At 34.5% G+C, this 19,871-nt stretch overlaps 1 protein-coding gene across 4 annotated transcripts in view; it reads left to right on the top strand.

Moving 5' to 3' along the window:
• DACH1 (dachshund family transcription factor 1) overlaps positions 1–19,871 on the top strand; it is a 349,840-nt gene that overhangs the window by 236,236 nt on the left and 93,733 nt on the right. For all 4 annotated transcript variants that reach the window (XM_056489604.1, XM_056489586.1, XM_056489614.1 and 1 more), the window contains 2 exons: positions 10,638–10,773; positions 13,012–13,146. In XM_056489604.1, the coding sequence (XP_056345579.1) occupies positions 10,638–10,773; positions 13,012–13,146 (271 nt within the window). The remainder of the gene's footprint in view (positions 1–10,637; positions 10,774–13,011; positions 13,147–19,871) is intronic.

Here is a 19,871-nt window from a genome sequence, read left to right as displayed (position 1 = left end):
ATGTTTTTAAATTACCAAATTAACTTAAGTTCTCTTTAGAAAAGTGTGCACATACTAGGATGAAATGCACATTTCTTTTGAAGTTTGCATTAATAAGTTAAGGATTTTGGGTACTTGATGTAGAACATGACATTACCCAAGTGCTTCCTTGACTTCCTCAGTCAAGGCATGTGACATATTGCTCACAATTCATTTCTACTACAGGTGAGTCCATAAACACGAGTTTTAATCTGTCACTCAAAACTAACCTCTAAGTGTAAGACCTTGCTGCACATAGTTATTTCAACAGTACTGTAAGGGCTAAGGAATTTACTGTCTCCTACTCATTCCTTCAGCCCCATTGTGGTACAACATATGTCTAGATTTATGTCCTCTGTTATTATCTATTGCAGATGGATATAGTCATGTGGATAGAGGTAGAACAGCCAAGTAATTATGTTCCTATTTTTTAATACTGAACAGGATTGAAACATAAACCCCAGAAACTTAAAAGCATGAGGTCATTATTAGAGTATTTTCTTCCCATGAGGATGGACATAATGTCACTAGCAATTTACCTGTTCCTCTCTAGGCATAGTCAGAGGCTGTGATTTTAATGTCCATTGAATTATATGCACTGAGTAATTGAGCAGGGAACTATGATCAGCATACTTCTTGAACCTTGTGCTGGCATTGTAATGTTTATGAATAATAACTTATACTACAACCAAAATAAATATCTTCAAGAATAAATGTAAGTGAGAAGGTCAAACCTCCTTTTTCTTTATTTTTACAGGAATGGATAAATAGTGCAGTTGCTCTCTTTCATGAAACTGTTTGTTATTAGAATTATAGCTTCCAGTTTTTTACAGCTATTCTTTTCAGACATTTGGTTTTGTTTTCATTATGTTTTGACTAATTTTTTTAACCCTTATTTTACTGAAGTATTTTCTTCTTAGTATCAATGTTTCCACAAATTAAAAAGTTTTTTAATCACTCATCTCAGAGTTTGTAGTTGTAACCTGTAATGACAGCATAGATTTGAAATTAGAGTACAGCATGTTTGCCAGTGTAAACTGTGCTTGAAACTTAGCAGGCCTGTGAGAAATTTCAACTCTGAGAAATAAATCAATAGTAACCATATCTAATTAAGTAACAAAGAACAAAATTAAGTCTTAGAAAATCAGAGTCTTCAGATTATGAACAACCTGGTTCATTGGATAGAAGAATTGCCTTTGTGAACAGTGCCACAGTAGATGACTTGCTGACCTTTCCTTCCAATTCACTGACTTCACAGCTAGTGCTGTTATCTTTAAACTCACAAAGCTTCAAATGCCTTTCTATTACTGGGCAATATTTCATTTCTTCATGATAAGATGTTGGAATAAAGCTGAGATCATGTACTAACTAAACATTTTATCCTGTTGTATTCAGGAGATGAGACAAAGACAAAATTACAAGGGAAGCCTTACAAAGCAGCACCTTAGATTTGGCAGTGAACTCTGAGCCCTAAAATCTTCAGAATTATATTTCAGAAGAGTGTTGTGCCCTTTCGAACATGAGACGAACATTAGATGTCTTTTTGTAATGGAATGTTTAGATATATGAGTTGGATGAATAAGAGGAGAGCAACAACAAGCAGGGACAGCAGATTGTGACAACAATGAATTGCAGTGAGTGTGACAGCTGTGACCTGGGGATGCTTTAGACATGAAGTGGCTTTCATCACCTGCCCATGGTTTCAAAGGCTCAGCTTGTTAGCAGTTTCACTACATCAATTTTTTTTCACTCAGCAGAAAGATATATGAAAATATAAAGGATATACCTTATATTAATAGCAACTTGAAATTACCTTGTAAAAGTTAGAACAGAGCAGCAGCGTGCCAGAATCAAAAACTGCAATTTATCCATATGTAACTAATACTTACAGAAAGAATTAAGAATAAAACAGAAGAAATGAGCACCTCCAGCTGTAAAAGTCAAGACAGCAGTGGCACAGTAGTTTTCCACTGCATAATGAATATATCAGACTAAACTTTCCTAATTCCTTCACATGTATCACAGCACTGGTTGTGTTACACTATTTTCTAACTTTTTAAAATCTTTCTATTTATAGATAGATATATTCCTGTGATCCAATAGCAGAAATTTACTGTTAACTTATATAACAAAGGTAGCTGCTGACAGATTTTATTTTATAGAATAACTCTTGTTTGTAGGACCATTTTGACATTTAATTTTATTTTAGCATTTATTCACTATTTCATTTTTCATTGACAATAAGTGTGCTCCTGTTGATATAATTAAATGTTTCTTTTTTTTTTTTTTTTTTTTTTTACCTATAATAGATTAGCTCAGTTGGTCAGAGCCTGTGCTAGTAACACCCAGGTCATGGGTTCAATACCCAAATGGGCCATTCACTCAAGACCTGGACTTGATGGTCCTTCTGGGTCCCTTACAACTCAGACTCGTGTGTTTCTGTGGTTGTTTCCCAAAAAGTCCAAATAATAGCTAAAGGAAAGAAATGCATCACAGCCATACAGAAATGGCTGAACAAAGTATATTTTAGCGTCTCATGTCAGACTGATGGTGAGCAAGTCCAGAGAACACACCTGAAAGGAAACAGACTCTAAGAGGGAAAAGAAAGAGCAAGCTCACTTCACTGATCTGCATCTTGAATCCTGTGTTGAAGGCAAAAGTTTTCTATGCACACTTCTGTGCCTTACAGGGAAAGCATTATGCAGACAGTGACAGTTTTCCTGTGAAGCTGGATAAGCTATATGCATTTTACAGACAGGGAATGAAAACCAAAAATGATTGTATTCCAAATTGGCAGAAATACCCTTTTTGTATGCCCATCTAGAAAAATACCTGACTTTTCAGATAATCTACTATTTTTAGAGACATTAGTGCATTGTGCATTCAAAATAGAAATTTTAACATTACTTTAAAGTGCTCTTCTTGAATGTGTTAAAGTGCAAGAAGACGGAAGCTACTTTAATGTCCTCTTTATCTGATACATGAAGTATGATCAAGTTTTCTTCTTTATGTAAGGAGTAATTTGATTTGGAGCAAATAATATGTAATTGGTCTACAGTAAATATTTTAGGATAAAAATAGGACTATCAACTTCTAAAACAACTGCTTTTACATGTTAAGAAACCAAACATGAAAATTGGAATATACTTACAAATTTTTAAGTATAATATAAATCAAATAACACTTAATTTTTCATGGCTACAGAGAATATGCTATCTAATTTGTAGGAACTTGAACATAGCAGAGAAAATCTCCATGTTAGAATAACCTGTATATATACACACTTTTTTTTTGTTTTGTTTGTTTTGTTTTGTTTTTTTTGTTTTTCGTTTAGAATGGGTAGATCTTAGGTCAAAGTATAGTTGACCTTCTTTATTATGACATAACCATCTTTATATTAGAGGACACTGTGCTGTTCCACCTCATTAATTAGTTCTATCTATATGATTTGTTTATGAATATTATTTGTTTTAGCTTTTAATATAGTTTTCATATAATGACCTTAGATGATGCTAACTAAATATGGTAGGCTGTAACTTGGAATCATGTCTTTTTTTTTTTAATAACATGGGATCCTATTTTTTATCATGCATATTTCTGAGGTGCAGTTTGAGCCATATGCTCATATGAATTAACTTGTGGCATGTAAAATAGATATCTACACATGATACAGAGAAGGTAGTACAAGCTTTATGTTTGGAAATTCGCACGTTCTCACGTGTAACAGGGAACTGTGTATGTAGTGTGAGATTAACTTGATGTAAAATGTCCATGGGGCCATACAAGGGATGAGATTCGTTTTGCTGACTTCTAGGGCATTGTTCTTTGGATCTATTTGAGATAGTTACTTTAGAGTGAGGTGAGGTGTACCTTGGAAATATCAATGTATGGGTGACAAATAAGCCTAGGGTGACTAGATGTGATGCAGGCATTTATAATATAGACAATGACTTCTAGTCAGATGAATTCTCAGTGTTTAGCTGCATGTGTGGTTTGGATTTACTTCGAGGGGTAAATTCCTAGTGATGCTTCTTAAGCTTACTTTTCAAGTATGGCTAGATTTTCAGAAGAGGAGAAAAAAAACTCAAAAAAATCAGAAAGTGTCTCCAGTTTACCAATAAGGAGTTACTAATTTGATTTGAACTGGGTTTCTTGCATGTCTGTATATTTGCATCTTGCGTGGGGTTTTTTGAATACCTTAGAAGGATACTTTGTTTGTTAGAACAAACATTCATTGTGAAGGTAAAACCAAGCTCATTCTTCTATTGATAAGGATCGACTTTGTTTGTTTGTTTACTTGTTTTTAATCTCTGTAATCACCCAATCCATTGACACCCACTTCCTGACTAGGTCACTGTACTTTATGTACTGCTCATGATTTCAAAGGATCAGATCTCTTGTGGTGGAAATACTATTAAAGGATTACTTGGAAGTCTCCTGTTTGGCTTCCTGTAAGTTGACTCCAAATACATGTAGAAAACAGGACACTGAAAATCAAGCAAATTCAGTCTTATTGTCAATTGATCTATTTCTTCATTTTATGCTTTTAGTTGTCAGTATTCTTGCGATGGGAACAGCAAAGTAGGTACAATGAAAAATTGCAGAAGTAAAAAGTATAATGGAAATCAAATTAATTTCAATTGATCCAACAGATAAATAAGTTCTAGGTATTCACAGAGAGAGACATCATCTTATGTAAATATCATGGATTCTTTTCTTCATAAGGAAGATGTCTGACATTTAAAATAATAGTGCAATTAATGACAGTGCAAAACATTCAAACTCCTGAATTGTGATTGGGATTAGAAGTGGATTTGTAAGAACAAGGTGAGAAAGATGTCATGTGCATGAGGGTGTAGTGTGCTAACAGTGGGCACTAGCCAGTGATAGTATGCAGATAAGGAAGTAGAAATAAAATTTTATAGCATTCGGTTAGTTTGGTAACACACATATAGAAGTGACTGAGGAAGTTAGGAAATAACTATTAGTCCAGTTAATTTTGCTATTCCTTGAGTCTAAATGTTCATTTAGAATGTCTTTGACTAAAGCGGAATGAAAAAGTAAACTGTAAAAATAAAATATTCTGTTTGCAGAAATTACAAAAGATACTCAAGTAACTAATTTCTTACACTTATTCAGCTACAGCAATGTCAAATTAAATGTGACATTTTACAAGAAAGTTATTCCTGGAATACATCTCACACAAGTTCAAAATAAGTCAGTAAGGAACTGAAGAAAGAAATGTGTTTTGATCACTTTTAAAAGCGATTTTTATAATTCTACATCCAAAAAGGCTTCGAAGACAGGTGTCTTCCCACAAAGATTGGAAATAATATAAACTACTCCTTGTTACAACCCACTCCAAAAGGTGAGAGTAATGCAGGTTCTTGTTAATGCATTCCTTTGGGCAGATTAGAATGAAATGACACTGAATGATTGGTGTTAGTAAATATATATTTGTAGGGTTTATTTTAGAACAATTTGGTTGCAATAGGGAGCATATATGTAGCCATTTTGGTTATTATCTGTAGCAACATAGCAATATAAAAGCATAAAAATAGCACTTAAAAAAAAGATGGAAAGGAATAGAAAGATATCACCACCCGTGGACCTCACAACAAGACTTGATTGTTGCAATTTTAATATCTCTTGGCTGAAACGATTGTGGCTGTCTTGATCTGTCAAGTACAGGAAAAGCCCACAAAACACCACAGTTCCACAGCTGTATATGCTCAGGTTCAGGTGGGAATGCCCAGGTTCCTCTCCTGAGGAGGAGAGTCTCACACTGAATGGTATAAGGCTGTGGACCACAGGACACTTCAGGAGTCTTTCATGATCCATGCCACCTTCCAAGATGCCACAGCTGCCTCTCCTGGCAGCACAGTTGAATCAAGAAGGGGAGAATACCTTCAGGCTGTGTAAATGTCCCAATACATTAAAGAGGGGAATTTTCATGCCTGAGCCATTATGAAAAGGGCATAGATGTGATAAAAAGCACTAGCCCACCTGCAAATTGGCAGGATTTGCATCTTTTTGGCCTCCTTCCTTATCTTTTTCCACACCCAGCTTTAGCCTTGTGGTGAGTGTGTGCCATCTCCACCTGGCTGGTCGAGTGGGCCATTGTTTAAGTCATTAACCAGTCCAGTCTCTCACACTCCTGATTAAAAGATGATGCTGATGCTGATGCTCATGCTGATGCTCATGATGATGATGATGATGATGATAATAATTTTCACAACTGTATAAAACAGTTGTGTTATTTATACTTTTCCTAGCATGAAGTTAGGCTGTCCAGGGACACGGGATGCCCCATACCTGGCAGTGTTCAAGGCCAGGCTGAATGGGGCTCTGAGCAACCTGCTCTAGTGGACAGTGACCCTGCCTGTGGCAGGTGGGTTGAAACTAGGTGGCCTTTAAACATCTCTTCCAATTTAAACAATCCCATAAGTTACCTAAACTATGAAAAGTATGACCTTGAAGATAAATTACTTTATCCTCTGCACTTCAATGACTTAAAGCACAGATATTCTAGAAGGAGTTTGTTCAATACTGGAGAGGATGAAGACACCTGAATAGTTTAAAAATTATATACCTCTAGAGCAAGACTTAATTGCATGTCTAGAACTCATTCCATGACTAAAATTAAAGGATGACTAAACCCAAGAGATGAGTCTTTTGGCAAAATAAACTAGAACATAGTAAAAAGCTGAGACTAAATACATCTAGGAGAGAAATAGGCAGGAGGTGAAGCCTGTGCTTGCAAATCTGGTTTGGTTATTGGAAGAACATGTATTCAAACTTTGTCTGAAATGGTCAAGAATTTTGTTACTAAGGAAAAAGAATGGCAAAGAATATTTGTGGGAAATATTCTGAGGTGTGATAACCTAGAAGATGCCACTTTTTTGTCCTCTTAGGAGCAGAAGAATTATTCCTACATATATTACCGGAAATGTCTTCAATAGTGATGCAACAGATGAACTTTATCAGCTTTGTGTTTTGATATATTTTGAGAAAGGCTTTTAGTAATGAAGCAGTTTTCAAACAGTGAAAACATGCTGCTGAAGCAGAAATGAAATAGGCAAATAAAGAACTTAATATTGTATAACTAACTTTGTGACCTGGTAAGAGGACAAAGACATATGATGTAGGGAAGAAAGTATTTCTGGTCTTCTGTTTACCATTCCTGATGTATTAAGATAATTCTTTAGAAAAAAAAAGTAACATAAAAGTAATGTTCAGAATAAGATTTTACAGTATTTGCCTATTTGTGAAATATAGAAAAAAGTTGATAAATGCAAAAAGACTCTCCTGTTTTACTTGAAGAGACCAAGACAGTGTGATTTTGTGAATGATGTGTAGTATTCTGGAACAAAACAGGAGTGATTTCAATTCTAGAGAAAACCTCAATCTCATGTGTTAAAATCTTTGATATTGAAATCTTTTGCTTGTTTTTTACAGCATAAAATAAAATACCCAGTGTCACAGGAACAAGTCTGCTATTTATGAGATAGACTCAATATTGAGGGTGTGTAATTTATCAGTGGAGTAGGAGTATAAGAAAAGGCATTAGAGTTCCCTAGAGTGAAAATTTCTTTGGTAGGAATATTTTTGGAGGAGGTAAATGCCAGGATTCACAATTTGGATCAAATTGTAAAGAGCACCAAGAAAAGGAATGCTTCAAATTTGGCCCCTAAGAGTTTATTACCCACTGGTTAGTAAAGCCCCTGTTCTGATACCTAACTGAGAGTCTTAACAATTCTGAAATGTTGGTCATTTTTAAATTGCTGCATATTACCTAAATTGTTCATACTACTTTTTACCTGTATCTGTAGAAAGAAATAGGGAAGCAAAAAATGGAGGGAAAAATAGCAAGAGAGGGTTATACACCAGATTCTCCAGAAATATCTGCCTCTGGGAATAGGCAAATTTTAGGAAAATTTTTGGGCAGCAGACAGGATCCTTTGTGATTTCTTTTGCCAGGATTATAAGTCCATAACTTCTATTTATTTATTTTTTATGGAGAGTAACTTGTATGAAAATGGCATGCTGTAAAAGTGACAAAATAGCTCTGATCTGCCTTGTTTAATTAACACAATTTTTAATATTTCCTTTTTTGAAAAAAATTAAATGGAGTCTAAAGTTAAGTTCATATTTTGCCACAAACCAAATTAATCTTTTCTACACAAAATCTCTGTTAAGCAAGACATATTGATATTCCAGCACCATTAGTTTATTACTATGATTTTTTAGAGCTACAGAGTATTTCAATTTTTTAGTAGTAGCATTGCCATTTATTATTGCAGTGAATTTTTTAAACACAAAAAATTGCTATAGACTAGATTGCTGATTGTGGAATAATGAAGCAAGGATATAAAAAATAGTTGAGGTATAAATTGGTTTATTTTGCCTTTCTGTATAGTTCAATCCAATGTTTTATTGGAATTAAATAGTATTTTACAAATGAATTGATAAAGCAAAGATATGTAGTTTTCTCATGGATTTGTCTATGTCACATTATATGAGAATAAAACTCATTATCTGTTTTGTTTGTACAGTAATTATATTTCGTTGTCCTGTGCATTCCTTTTGCTCGCTCCATCTCATAATACGTGCTGTAAAAGCACACATAAATAAATAGGATAAACAAATTAAGCTGTTTAAATAAATTAATTTACTCTGCAGCTCTGTATTCAAATCTTATGTGCTCACTGGATTTCGTTTTAATGAAACCCTTCTAAGAACAATACATTGTATGCCAAATAGTGAAATTATATTTTAAATGAATGATTAAATATACCGTGTTCTAATTTATTTCAAATCTGTACACTGTGCATGCTTAAATCCTCCTAAATCTAAAGAAATAAATCTTCTACATTCTGAAAACATCTGCATTATAATCCTCCTCTTGAATACCCAGTTCATGGGCATATAAACACAATCAAAGTCATAATAAGCCTAGAGCTATGATGCAGTTAAGCTATCCTCATCAATGTTTTTGACTTAAAAACCTAAGACTATTAAAGTAGAATCCACTTAAATGTCTTGAAACATTGCTCTAAAAAATATCCTCCCACTCTATCAATATGCCCATTGAATCCCTTTGCAATCAGAATATCTAGTTCAGCAAATTTTTTTTAATTAAACTTACCCAGAACAAATCTATTGATTACTATAGCTGAGGATTGCAACGATAGTTGCAAAATTTCTTAAGAATGCATTCAGAGAAATACTTATCTGGTGACTGTGCATAATAAAGTAATGACTGCTCCAAAAGAACTTTGCTGTGTGAGGAATGTACTGCTTTTTTCAAGAAAATGCATTTGCAACAGAAAGTTTCTTTTGTGTTATTAAACACATACTAATTGTATTATTTCATTACCAAAAGTTTTTAGTGAGTTGAATGTGTGCAGTTGTTTGTTGATTGGTGGTTTGGGCTCATTGTTTTTTTCATTGTAAGTCAAGTTTTCAGTTATCAAAAGGAGAAAAACAAGCAAAAAAATGTTAAAGTCTTCAATCCTTCCAATAGATTTCCTATATAGGATTTATTTATTTTTATCACTATTTGTCAAAAACAGCCTCACTCTTACATATTTTAGCAATGAGCCTTGAGAACTTTTAACAGTAAAAAGGAATTGGCTTTCTTCACTCATCTCCCTTTATTATAGTTTCTGTTGAACTTCTGGGCAAATATCAGCTATATCTATCTGCTAACAATTCTCACATAGCAGATGTGCAATTCAAACCATCACAGACCTTACATTCTGATTTTCAAAACTAAGGAACATCTTGAAGTGCATCATAGCTCCTCTTGGCTACCTTGCCAGGCTTTTCCCTGGATAGAAAAACACGAATGGTGATTTTCCCCACTTTGGTGGTTTTCCCCATTTCGAAGTGATACGACAACTTTCATCCAAAAAGTGTGATTCATTCCAAGTTTGTATTTCATGGTAAAAATAGACATTTGGACTTCCATCAGTCGTGTTACTTGTATAGGTACTGCAAGGAGGTGTCTTTCTGATCTGTAACGCTTCCATAAGATCTCATTGCTTAAGAAGCCTCATGGAAATTAAAATGTGGAGTAAAAATCAACATATAATAACAGTACCTATTCTGTGTTTATTTGCAGAAACACATAATTCCTCATCCCATAAGGCTGTAAGCCAAAATGAGTACTTCTAATTCAACTGCATGATGATATGAGAAAAAAAAACAGAAAATAAAAAACCCCAAACAAACAAAAACCCAAAACAAAAACAGCAAAAATCCCTAGAAAAAACAAACTAAAAGAACAACAACCAAAAAAAAGAAACCAAAAAAACAAACCAAAAACCAAACCAAAACAAATCCAAAAGCAGAACAAACATTTTTTAAGTAGTCCAGAAGGCAATTAAAAGCCTAATAGGATGAGCAGTGCTCACATTGCATGCTGAAATGTTAGGTCTGGTGTCCTAAAGTTGCCAGGTTTCCTTTGAGAATGCTCTGCAAATCCTGGAAACCTCAACAGGGGAATGGATATGTTGTAATTTAGGAGGGAGATTCGGTTTAGGGAAGTGATGTTTGGAAACAGAGGCCTGGTTTAACAGTGCCATTTTTTCATTATGACTTTTTGTGTGGTCTAGGAACGTGTTCCAGACAGCCCTTCTCCTGCTCCTTCTCTTGAAGAGGGCCGAAGACCTGGCAGCCATCCATCCTCCCATCGAAGCAGCAGCGTGTCCAGCTCTCCTGCACGGACCGAGAGCTCTTCAGACAGAATCCGTAGGTCCCATTCTTCTCCTTCTCACCACTTTAAACTTAATTAGGTGCAGCTTGTTGTTCTAATCAAAAAGCTCTTGCCCTAAATAGATCTCATATGTATCATGTTCTGAAGTTCAGCTGCAATAACTATCTCCCAGCATTATGTTCCCCAGTTTACAGTATCATAATATCTGATGCTACATTAACAGGTACTGATATAAACTGCCATCATGTCATATTAAACATAAAGATATGAGCAATGAAATACAGAATTGCAGGTGGGAAGCAATTTGCTGGATTAGTTTTAGAACTGAACATATAGTGTAAACATTTTCAAAAGAAATTGAATTTTATTTAATCTGGTTACTCTGTTTTGATTTCTAAATTGAATCTGACTTCATAAGCAATATTTTACGTGGTGGAATTGCTTGGTAAAGAGAAGAATTGGGTTAAATAAATTAAAAATATGCATACTTTATAAATTTTTAAAATACAAAATTTTTTAATGGTGAGAAATAAGATAGGAAGAGTATTATCACCTCATAACTCATAGGGGACAGAGTGAAATTAAACCATAGTGTCCCATAGTGATGCCATTTTTATCAAGGTACCATATACAGGATGTAAATTGCATGGCAAAGACTCTGAATTCTGTGATATTCCAGTGCAGCAATGGAAATTAAGGTTTTAAATGCATACTGTTTTATGGATATGTACTTAAATTTATATTACACTTGTCTATTCTCTTTAAGACTGCTCTGTTGCAGGTTTTGGTGCATTTAAATCGTCTGCACAGTGGAATTTGTCAGTAGGTGAAACTGGAGGGTTTGGCACACACACAGAGGAGCATGAAATAGCTGTATGAAATAGGTGGCCATATTGATTAGATGCAACACATGTCCTTTAGGCTGCTTCTTTTCAGGCTCTCTGTAGACTCAGGAAGCTGACTCTTCATTGACCTTCAGATGAGAGATCTTTCATTAGTGTGTGATGAAAAATGACTTACCAAAGAAAAGAAATGAGGCCTGACTATGACAAGCTGAAAATTCTGTTTTCTTATCACTTGGACAATTCAGAGAGCAGATTAAATTGGCATCCCATACTGTGACCTATCTATTTCCCCAGGCTTGACCCACATGCCTTTCATTATATTTTCTTTCCATTGTCCAGTTGAGGAGGGGGAGTGATGGAGTGGCTTTGGTGGGCATATGGTGCCAGCCAAGATCAACCCACTGCAGACTTCATAAGTGAAGTTCTGAAAAAATCCCTCAGAAATGTGGATTTAAATTTTTTTCTTAATTGATTAAATAGTATATTATGCAGCTAATAAAGACCTTTTTCATTCTTCTCTTAAAAAACCCTAAAACAACACAAACCCCAAAAATCTAAATTGAGAGCTATTTATTATTTTTGCTGAGGAATAACTCTTTTTTGTTACAAAAAAGGAAATTGTACTGTTCAGCTTACTCTATAATTTACAGAGAGGAGTGGAACCTTTGCACATTTTTTTTTCCATGTGAACATAACAGAGTTCCTTAAGTAGTGGATCACTTCAGTAACTTATTTATTTATAAGAGAATTCTTTTCTGTATTATCTGATTTGTTAACATCACACCTGATTCTTAAGTACATCTTTTGTGGTGCCAGCCAGAATAAGATGACTACTACAGGAGTATGGGTTCCGTATTAAAAAAAAATTAGTAAAAATGGCATTTTCAATCTCTTGAAAATACAGTTTTTTTCCGGATAAAAACAGAAATATAAACTACCTACTCTGAGTTTCTGAGGTGTGTTTGAGACTCATGAAGGTCTCTGGGAACTGTTGGAAAGAGCTTTTCCACCTGTCTGATGAGCAAATAAGCAATTCTACTGTTGCACAGAATATATGAAAAACAGTGTTTATCAGCTGAAAGACCACAGTGCTTCATTTTAGGAAGTTATTCAGGACTGTATATTGGGAATGTTGGTACTCAAAGGTTTTTGTACAATGAACTAAAAATTTAACAATTCTTGTTAAATAAGCAAGAACAAATCTTGAACTTTATCCAAGTTACTGAACTTTCTCTTTAAAAATGATTGTTTTATACTAGAAGTAACAGGAAGAAACTTTTCCTCTATGTGGATCCTGATGGCACTAATTAAATAACTTTGTGATTGTTAGAATTCTTGTAACAATTAAGAGGAAGACTATGTAAAATAAGTAAAAAAGAGTATTATTAATATGGCTGATTTCTTTCTGCCTGTGCTTGTGTTTGGCAGCTGTCCATCAGAACGGGTTATCTATGAACCAAATGCTGATGGGTTTGTCACCTAATGTCCTGCCTGGACCTAAGGAGGGTGATCTGGCTGGTCATGATGTGGGACATGAGACAAAAAGAATGCACATTGAGAAAGGTAAAGTGAATATTATAATTCTACTGCTGCAGTGTAAAAAAAATGGTGTCTTGGTAGCTAAATATTGCTACAGTTGTGATTTTTTTTTTTTTTTTAATTGGGATTTTTGTTTTGTTGATTCTTTTTTTTTTCAGTTTCACATATCAAATTGTAACAGGATGATTACTTTCATTATTGTTCTATTTTATCATCTACAAGATTAATGAACATATATGTATGAGGGAAAAATTTCATAAATATTGCAAAGTAGGACGAGTGAAGCACAGTTTTACATTATTATTGTGACTCTGACCCTTCTGCAGCACTGTTTAGGTATTAAGTTTCTGTCTCCGTCCAGTTGACTTTAATGACCTACTTCCCAGAGGGACTGAGCACCGTGAAAATTAGTCCATGTGTGCAAAAATGAAGGAGGCTAATACCAAACCATTAAATTAGGGAATTGCATAAAATGAGGCTGGTATACATTATATAATGGGATTTAAATTTAATTGAGTATATGACCAAAGTGTTTGATCTAGGTGAATAGTCCACATGCACTTATGCTGATATGACACCATTTCATCTCTGCTGGTATTCAAAATCAAGTTCCTGTTCAGGGCTCGTACAAGGGATTTTGGTGGGGTGGTGGTGGAATTTTGAACAGTGGATTTTATGTTTTATTTGCTTAATAGAAATGAATTTTAAGTCTTACTGACTAGAAACTTTTTTTTTTTTTTAAGAGAGACACTTAAAGCACAATGCATACTTTGAAAAAAATTTCTTTAAGTAAACTTATCAGAAAAATCTTTGAGAAAAAGTAAAAGGTATAATAACCAGACATTGAAACAGAGCTGGAGAAACTGCTGTAGCTATGAAGATTTCAGAATAAGACATTTTTTGACATATTGTAATAGCTATAAGATGATTCCTCTTCTGTCTTGTGTTTGAACACTGAGATAGGAAAAAATTAAAACCTGGACAATTCTGTTCTGGACAGGTGGTGTTTTTAATAAGATTACCAGAAAAATTAATGGAAACAACATTTCTTTTATATAAACCATTTAGTTTGGTTCATTGCACACACAACCTGTTTTTGCTTACACTATGCCCTCACTCAGCCTCTGCAAATTGTATCCCTGCTGTGAAGTATGATGTGATCAAATGTTTTGAATTTCCATAAATGATTTTATTTCAGCCTTTGAAGTTACTTATTTAACTGTAATCCACTGGTAAGTTCTGCAAAGAGAAGTACATATTAAGAATGGCAACTACTCTTACATGTCATTCAGTTTTTTTAAAGGATTTTTAAATTTTTTTTTTATTACAATATTCCCAAATGTATTTTGACAGTTTTTGCAAGATCTGTTCTCAGTAAAACTGCTGAGAATTCTCTTTTTTCCTCAGTCCTTGTTTAGGTCAAATCTCCTTTTTTATTGTTTTTTGTTTTTTGGTTTTTTTGTTCTTTTTCCCCTGCTCTGTTCCACCCTACTGAATTAATGGTAAATATTCATGGGCTATCTAGATTGATAGGGGTTACTAAATTAAAAATTGTTTTCTGTCATGACTACATTTATCATGTCTCTCATATCAATCTTGTAACTTTAGTACTAATCTAATCTGTATTAAAACAAGTGATTTGACTTACAGATATTTGTGGAGATAGTAATTATCTACTTTTGTCACTGTGAGCTTGCAATCAGATTTTGAAACTGTTTTACCCCTGCAAATCAGTCAGACTGCGACCATATTTAAAAATGCAAATACATGTGCAGGTGGTGGCACTGTTATTGTTGAAACACCATCACCTTCATCAGCTGAGAAAGACAGAGAGAGAGACAGAGAGAGAGAGAAAGAAAGAGAGAAAGAGAGAAAGAGAGAAAGAGAGAAAGAAAGAAAGAAAGAAAGAAAGAAAGAAAGAAAGAAAGAAAGAAAGAAAGAAAGAAAGAAAGAAAGAAAGAAAGAAAGAAAGAGAAAGAGGAAGAAAGAGAGAAAAAGAGAGAGAGGAAGAAAGAGAGAAAAAGAAAAAACAAGTTCTAAATAAGCATGTCATGAAGCATTTGAAAATTAATGTGCTTTCTTCTAAGCTTTTTGTTGGCAGAAATATAGCTGCAACTAAAATGTCTTTTCATTGAACCTGGGAGAACCTAGGAAATCCTGACTAGTAAAGAAGTCTCTGTCTTTTCTCTCATTGTCTCCTCTTCCATAAAGAATGAAAATATGAAAAATCTCTGAAGTTATCTGAGATCAGCTAGAATGTAGTTACAGTCAACAGATAATTTAAAGGGGGAACAAAGTAGTAACAGAGGCAACTGATCAACATACCAAATTTTGAATGTCAGAGGGGTGAATAATTTTTTGACCTGATCTATGAGCTGGATACAGGAGAGATGACAAAACAGTTCATTGGCATGGGAAACTGAATAAAATCTTTCAAAGATCATATGTATTTCTATTCAAAATCCAGCAAGAATATTAATGAAAAAAATTAGTGTATTTTATTGAAGCAGTTTAAGCTACCAGTAAAGCTCTTGTGCAGTTTTGTGTAGGTGGTTTTTTGTTGTTGTTGTTGTTGCTGGTTTTTTGTTTTTTTGGGGTTTTTTTGTGGTTTTTTTGTTTGTTTGGTTGGTTCTTTTTTGTTGTTGTTTTGAGGATTTTTGGTTGGTTGGTTGGTTTTTTTATTATTATTTACCTTTAGACTGTCTTCAAAATCTGTTTTCAGATCCTGGTGTGTGGAGTTCTGAGTGACCTTACCTTCCATTGAGTCAGGTTACTATTATGACAACAACAATCAAATGAGGTTCTGTGGGTCTGTCTGTTAAAACTAGAAAGGTCACATCTGGCTCTGGCTCATTATTTGTTGCAGGAAAACTGGAAGAATTTCTGTTGTCAATGACCATATGTAAGACATGGGTGGTGGGGACATTTTCCACCTGCTTAATCCATGAGTGCACCTTGGCTGCATCCTAACTTCATGCTGGGTCAAGATCCAGTGTACACATCTGAAGTTCCACTTATTCCCTGAGCTCTACAAGAAGGAAACTTAGTTTGGCTAAGTTTTGTTGTGGTCCAGCCAGATTCCTAGTATAGTGTAGGGAGGACAGCAGGAGATACTGCAGAGCACTTCTGCCCCACAGTTCATACATAACTCAAGATATCATCATCTGTATCACAAGAGGTCAATTACCCTAGATTTCCAAAGGTTTTTTGCTTATTAGAAGACAGCAGCATTTCCATTTCGCTGAAAGAAGGCTGTAGAACTGGAAATGGCCTCGGGAAGAATAAGGTGTGTTCAAGTACACAATGTTAGTTCAAGTGCTTGACAGCCAAAACCAAGCATCTAATTTTATAATTTGTAATTATGGACTATTTGATGATGCACATTTGGTTTTATTACATCAGATTTAACAAGAAGGGCTCATGTGAAGTATGGGATTCATATTAGAAAAGATCCATTCAATTTTCTATGTTAAGAGAAGACTTTAAGTCTTTTCAAGTCTCTGTGACACAAAGAGTTTGCAGTAGATAGTCCCTCAGTTTTGGTGAGGTATATTTCATCACTTATCCTGCACAGCTTACATATGTCATCCTGCAGACCTCCCAGTCTGAAGCTGTGAGAAGCAGATTTTTGGTGTTTTTTATGGAGCTGAATACACATTCAGCTCTTCAGTAATGTTTCTGTTGAGCAGAGGTATAGCATAGGAAAGAGGAACTAGTGGAGACCATAAAGACTAGACTGCTGAATCCTCATCCACTTTTTGCTCATTGATCTGAAGTGTTTAAAAAAAAAAAAAAAAAAAAAAAAGAGAGCTCAAAATAGCCAATGGCTTAAAAGTCAAACACACCCTACTTGGAGATGGGTCACATTTCCTGAGCAGTATCCTTGATCACTGTGCTTTTTGTGAAAGAGGGAACTATATTTTAGCATCATCCCTTTACCCTTTCGACCTGGATTCAGGTTGTATTGGGTCTGCTAGCTGTCATTTATAGCTCAGTCCTACTGACAGTGGTTGTCTGCTTGCTAGCTCCAGGTAGCTGCACACAAGTTTTTTGGGGTGATTTTGTAGGCAGTGGCTGCTTGTATCATCCCCTAAGTGGTACCTGCCTAGCAATACCTATGCTGTACTCTATAAAGTAATATAAGACCCAGCTCACTTCAGCCCAAGGTTTCTTTCTGGGGGACAACCACTGAAAAGTTGTCTGCTTTAACACCAAATTTAGATGCTTAAGTGTTTTATTGGATGTGGCCTGAGGGCATCAGATTAGAATTTTCTGTCTCCATCAATTTATTTTTTTTTAGATAGACACCAACAGCAAATGAAGCCTGAATGTCATGCTTACATTTTCAATCGAATATGCTATTTGAGGTGTTGTGGGAAGGACACTCTCTTGCTGAAAATATGCATGTTGTTTTCTTGGCAAAATATAAAATATTCACCATGTTCACAAAACGAGTTAAAGTATTTCTTTCAGAGGAGCTTCAAACTATGATATTAATGGAAATTCCACAAGTAATTTTCAGGTAATCAACAATAGCTGCTTCTTGACAGCAGCAATTAAGGTATAACTTTATCAAATCTGTGTATTAAAAAGTCCCAGGTTTTGTCTTTCTTTACCCCTGTAGAGACGAGATCAGTCTTAGACCTTTGGCTAATATTTTATAAAAGAGAATCATAAAATTTCAAAGTGTCCTCAGTAAAAAATGGAAAATAATCTAATTATTCTGAAGTCAGAATTGGATTTTCCTGTTCGCATTCATGCATCAAAAAGGGAACTAATGGTAAGTATGTCATGCTATATAGTTATAGTCATCCTGCATTATTAGCAGTAAATCCTCTTAAAGGGTATGCACAATGTAAATAAAACATGGTTATTCACCTTAACAAATATAGAAACACATATATGTTTCTATAATTATGAAAGAATCAAAGGAAGTCTTAGTATCAACAAAATCCTCTTCAGCCCAAGCTGTTCCCTAGCAAAGTCAGCAAGCAAGTGATCCAGAACGTCGCTTAAATTCTGTTTCTGGTCTAACTACAATTTTAGTTAGTTTTCAGAGAAAGCACATTTTTAAGGAGAGTACTTAGCAGTTGATGTACAGAGTAATTTTCATTGTCAGTTCTGCTGCCCAGCTGCTTGTGTAAATATATTTTATCGGTTCATTTTTGTATGGATACATACACAAAGGGGGATACTTATACAATATATTTATTTGTCTGAATATTGCATTTTAATGTAACAAGAATATTATTGTATTTTGATGGGTTTATACATGCCAATACATTTACAGTTAACAGATTTTAAGTCTAAATTCTCAATTCACATCTTAAATCTTATCTTATTAAATCTTAATAGGTTAGTTTTTAAATCCTTAAGATACTGAGTTCACGCTTTCTACATCACCTAGGACTTCTCAAACCCTTAAAAGATAATAGTCAAATTTTTAACCTATGGCACATAATGTAGTAAGGATCAGCTAAATTAAGGGTTTGATAAATCCAGTATCACCAAGATAACCTTTCTACACTTTTGTTGTTGGTGTGTCTTTTCACTCAGCCTGAGAGGCTCAGGAATTTTAAAAGTAGATTAAAAGCTATTACAGTTAATGGACTATAAAGGTGAAAAATTGGTAGTTTTTTCTTAATGGATTGTTTTTTGCTAAGTATCTGGAAAACATCTATTTTTGTAGCATAGAAAACATAGAAACCTATCATATTATTGAACAGAATATGAATAGTATGTGTAGGCAGGAAAGAGTGCAAAGATAATACAAACTTCTGAAAGCTTTTTTTTCAGTGCAAATAATTGGATAAAACTATTGCTATAGACCCTCATCAAGTCTTCCTCCAATGACTTACCTCTGCAGACTCGTTTGCTACTAGGGGCCCTTATTCTCCTAGGGTAGTAGTACTTTTTGCACATTTCATGAGAGATTTACAATGAAGTTTTCACTCGATGGATATGTGCACGTTGCTCCTGAAACATTCCCAGCTAACTAGGCTCAATGCAGCCCAATTCCACATATGCAAACTGCCTAGTGTATACTCAAAGTGACTCTCATGAATCTTGTACATATCTAATTTTCTGAATAGGCTCATATATGTTACATGTGCACAAAACCTGATGTATTTTCAATCTATTGAAACAGCTCTGCATGTAAAATTCTTATATGCCTTGTGCCCCAAACAGTTCTGAAAGGTGCTTTAATCTTTTGTTTCTTCCCCCACCCTCCAACTTTCTTTTCAATGGTCATTGTGTGTCCTTCCTGCAGTAGACCTTAGAATGGCCTTCATAGTTTTTTTATGGTCTTTGTTTATACAGTGGAGAGGAGCTGTAAAACCCTTTAAAATTATCTGTATGCATATTTTGAGGTTTTAAATGAATTCTTAAATGAACGATGTAATGGCTATTGATAAGATGTTAGAAAGAACCTTTTTAATCATGCAGCCACATTGCAGTTTTCAATTCATCAGTTTTCATAGTATTTACTTCTAGGAAAAATATCTTGCAGGGCATGAAATTAAAGAAGTTATGACATCCCACTATGGGAGGACATGTCCCATAGCACCATGAGGTTGATCAAACATGATTCTATTTCTCTAAAGTAGTTGTTTCTAGTTTGAATTTTTGCTGGAGAACAAAAATATATGTGTTGTATCTAGCTGCTCTAGAACTGAATTCTGAAGGCATGAAGAAACATACAATTGTTTTGGGAATTTAAAGGTAGCATAGAGTCATATATGTTCTTC

The sequence above is a fragment of the Oenanthe melanoleuca genome, chromosome 1 (assembly GCF_029582105.1).
Source record: "Oenanthe melanoleuca isolate GR-GAL-2019-014 chromosome 1, OMel1.0, whole genome shotgun sequence".
In the NCBI taxonomy this organism is placed as follows: Eukaryota; Metazoa; Chordata; class Aves; order Passeriformes; family Muscicapidae; genus Oenanthe; species Oenanthe melanoleuca.
The sequence above is the reverse complement of the archived record's forward strand: the minus strand, read 5'-3'. Positions and strand labels throughout refer to the sequence as shown.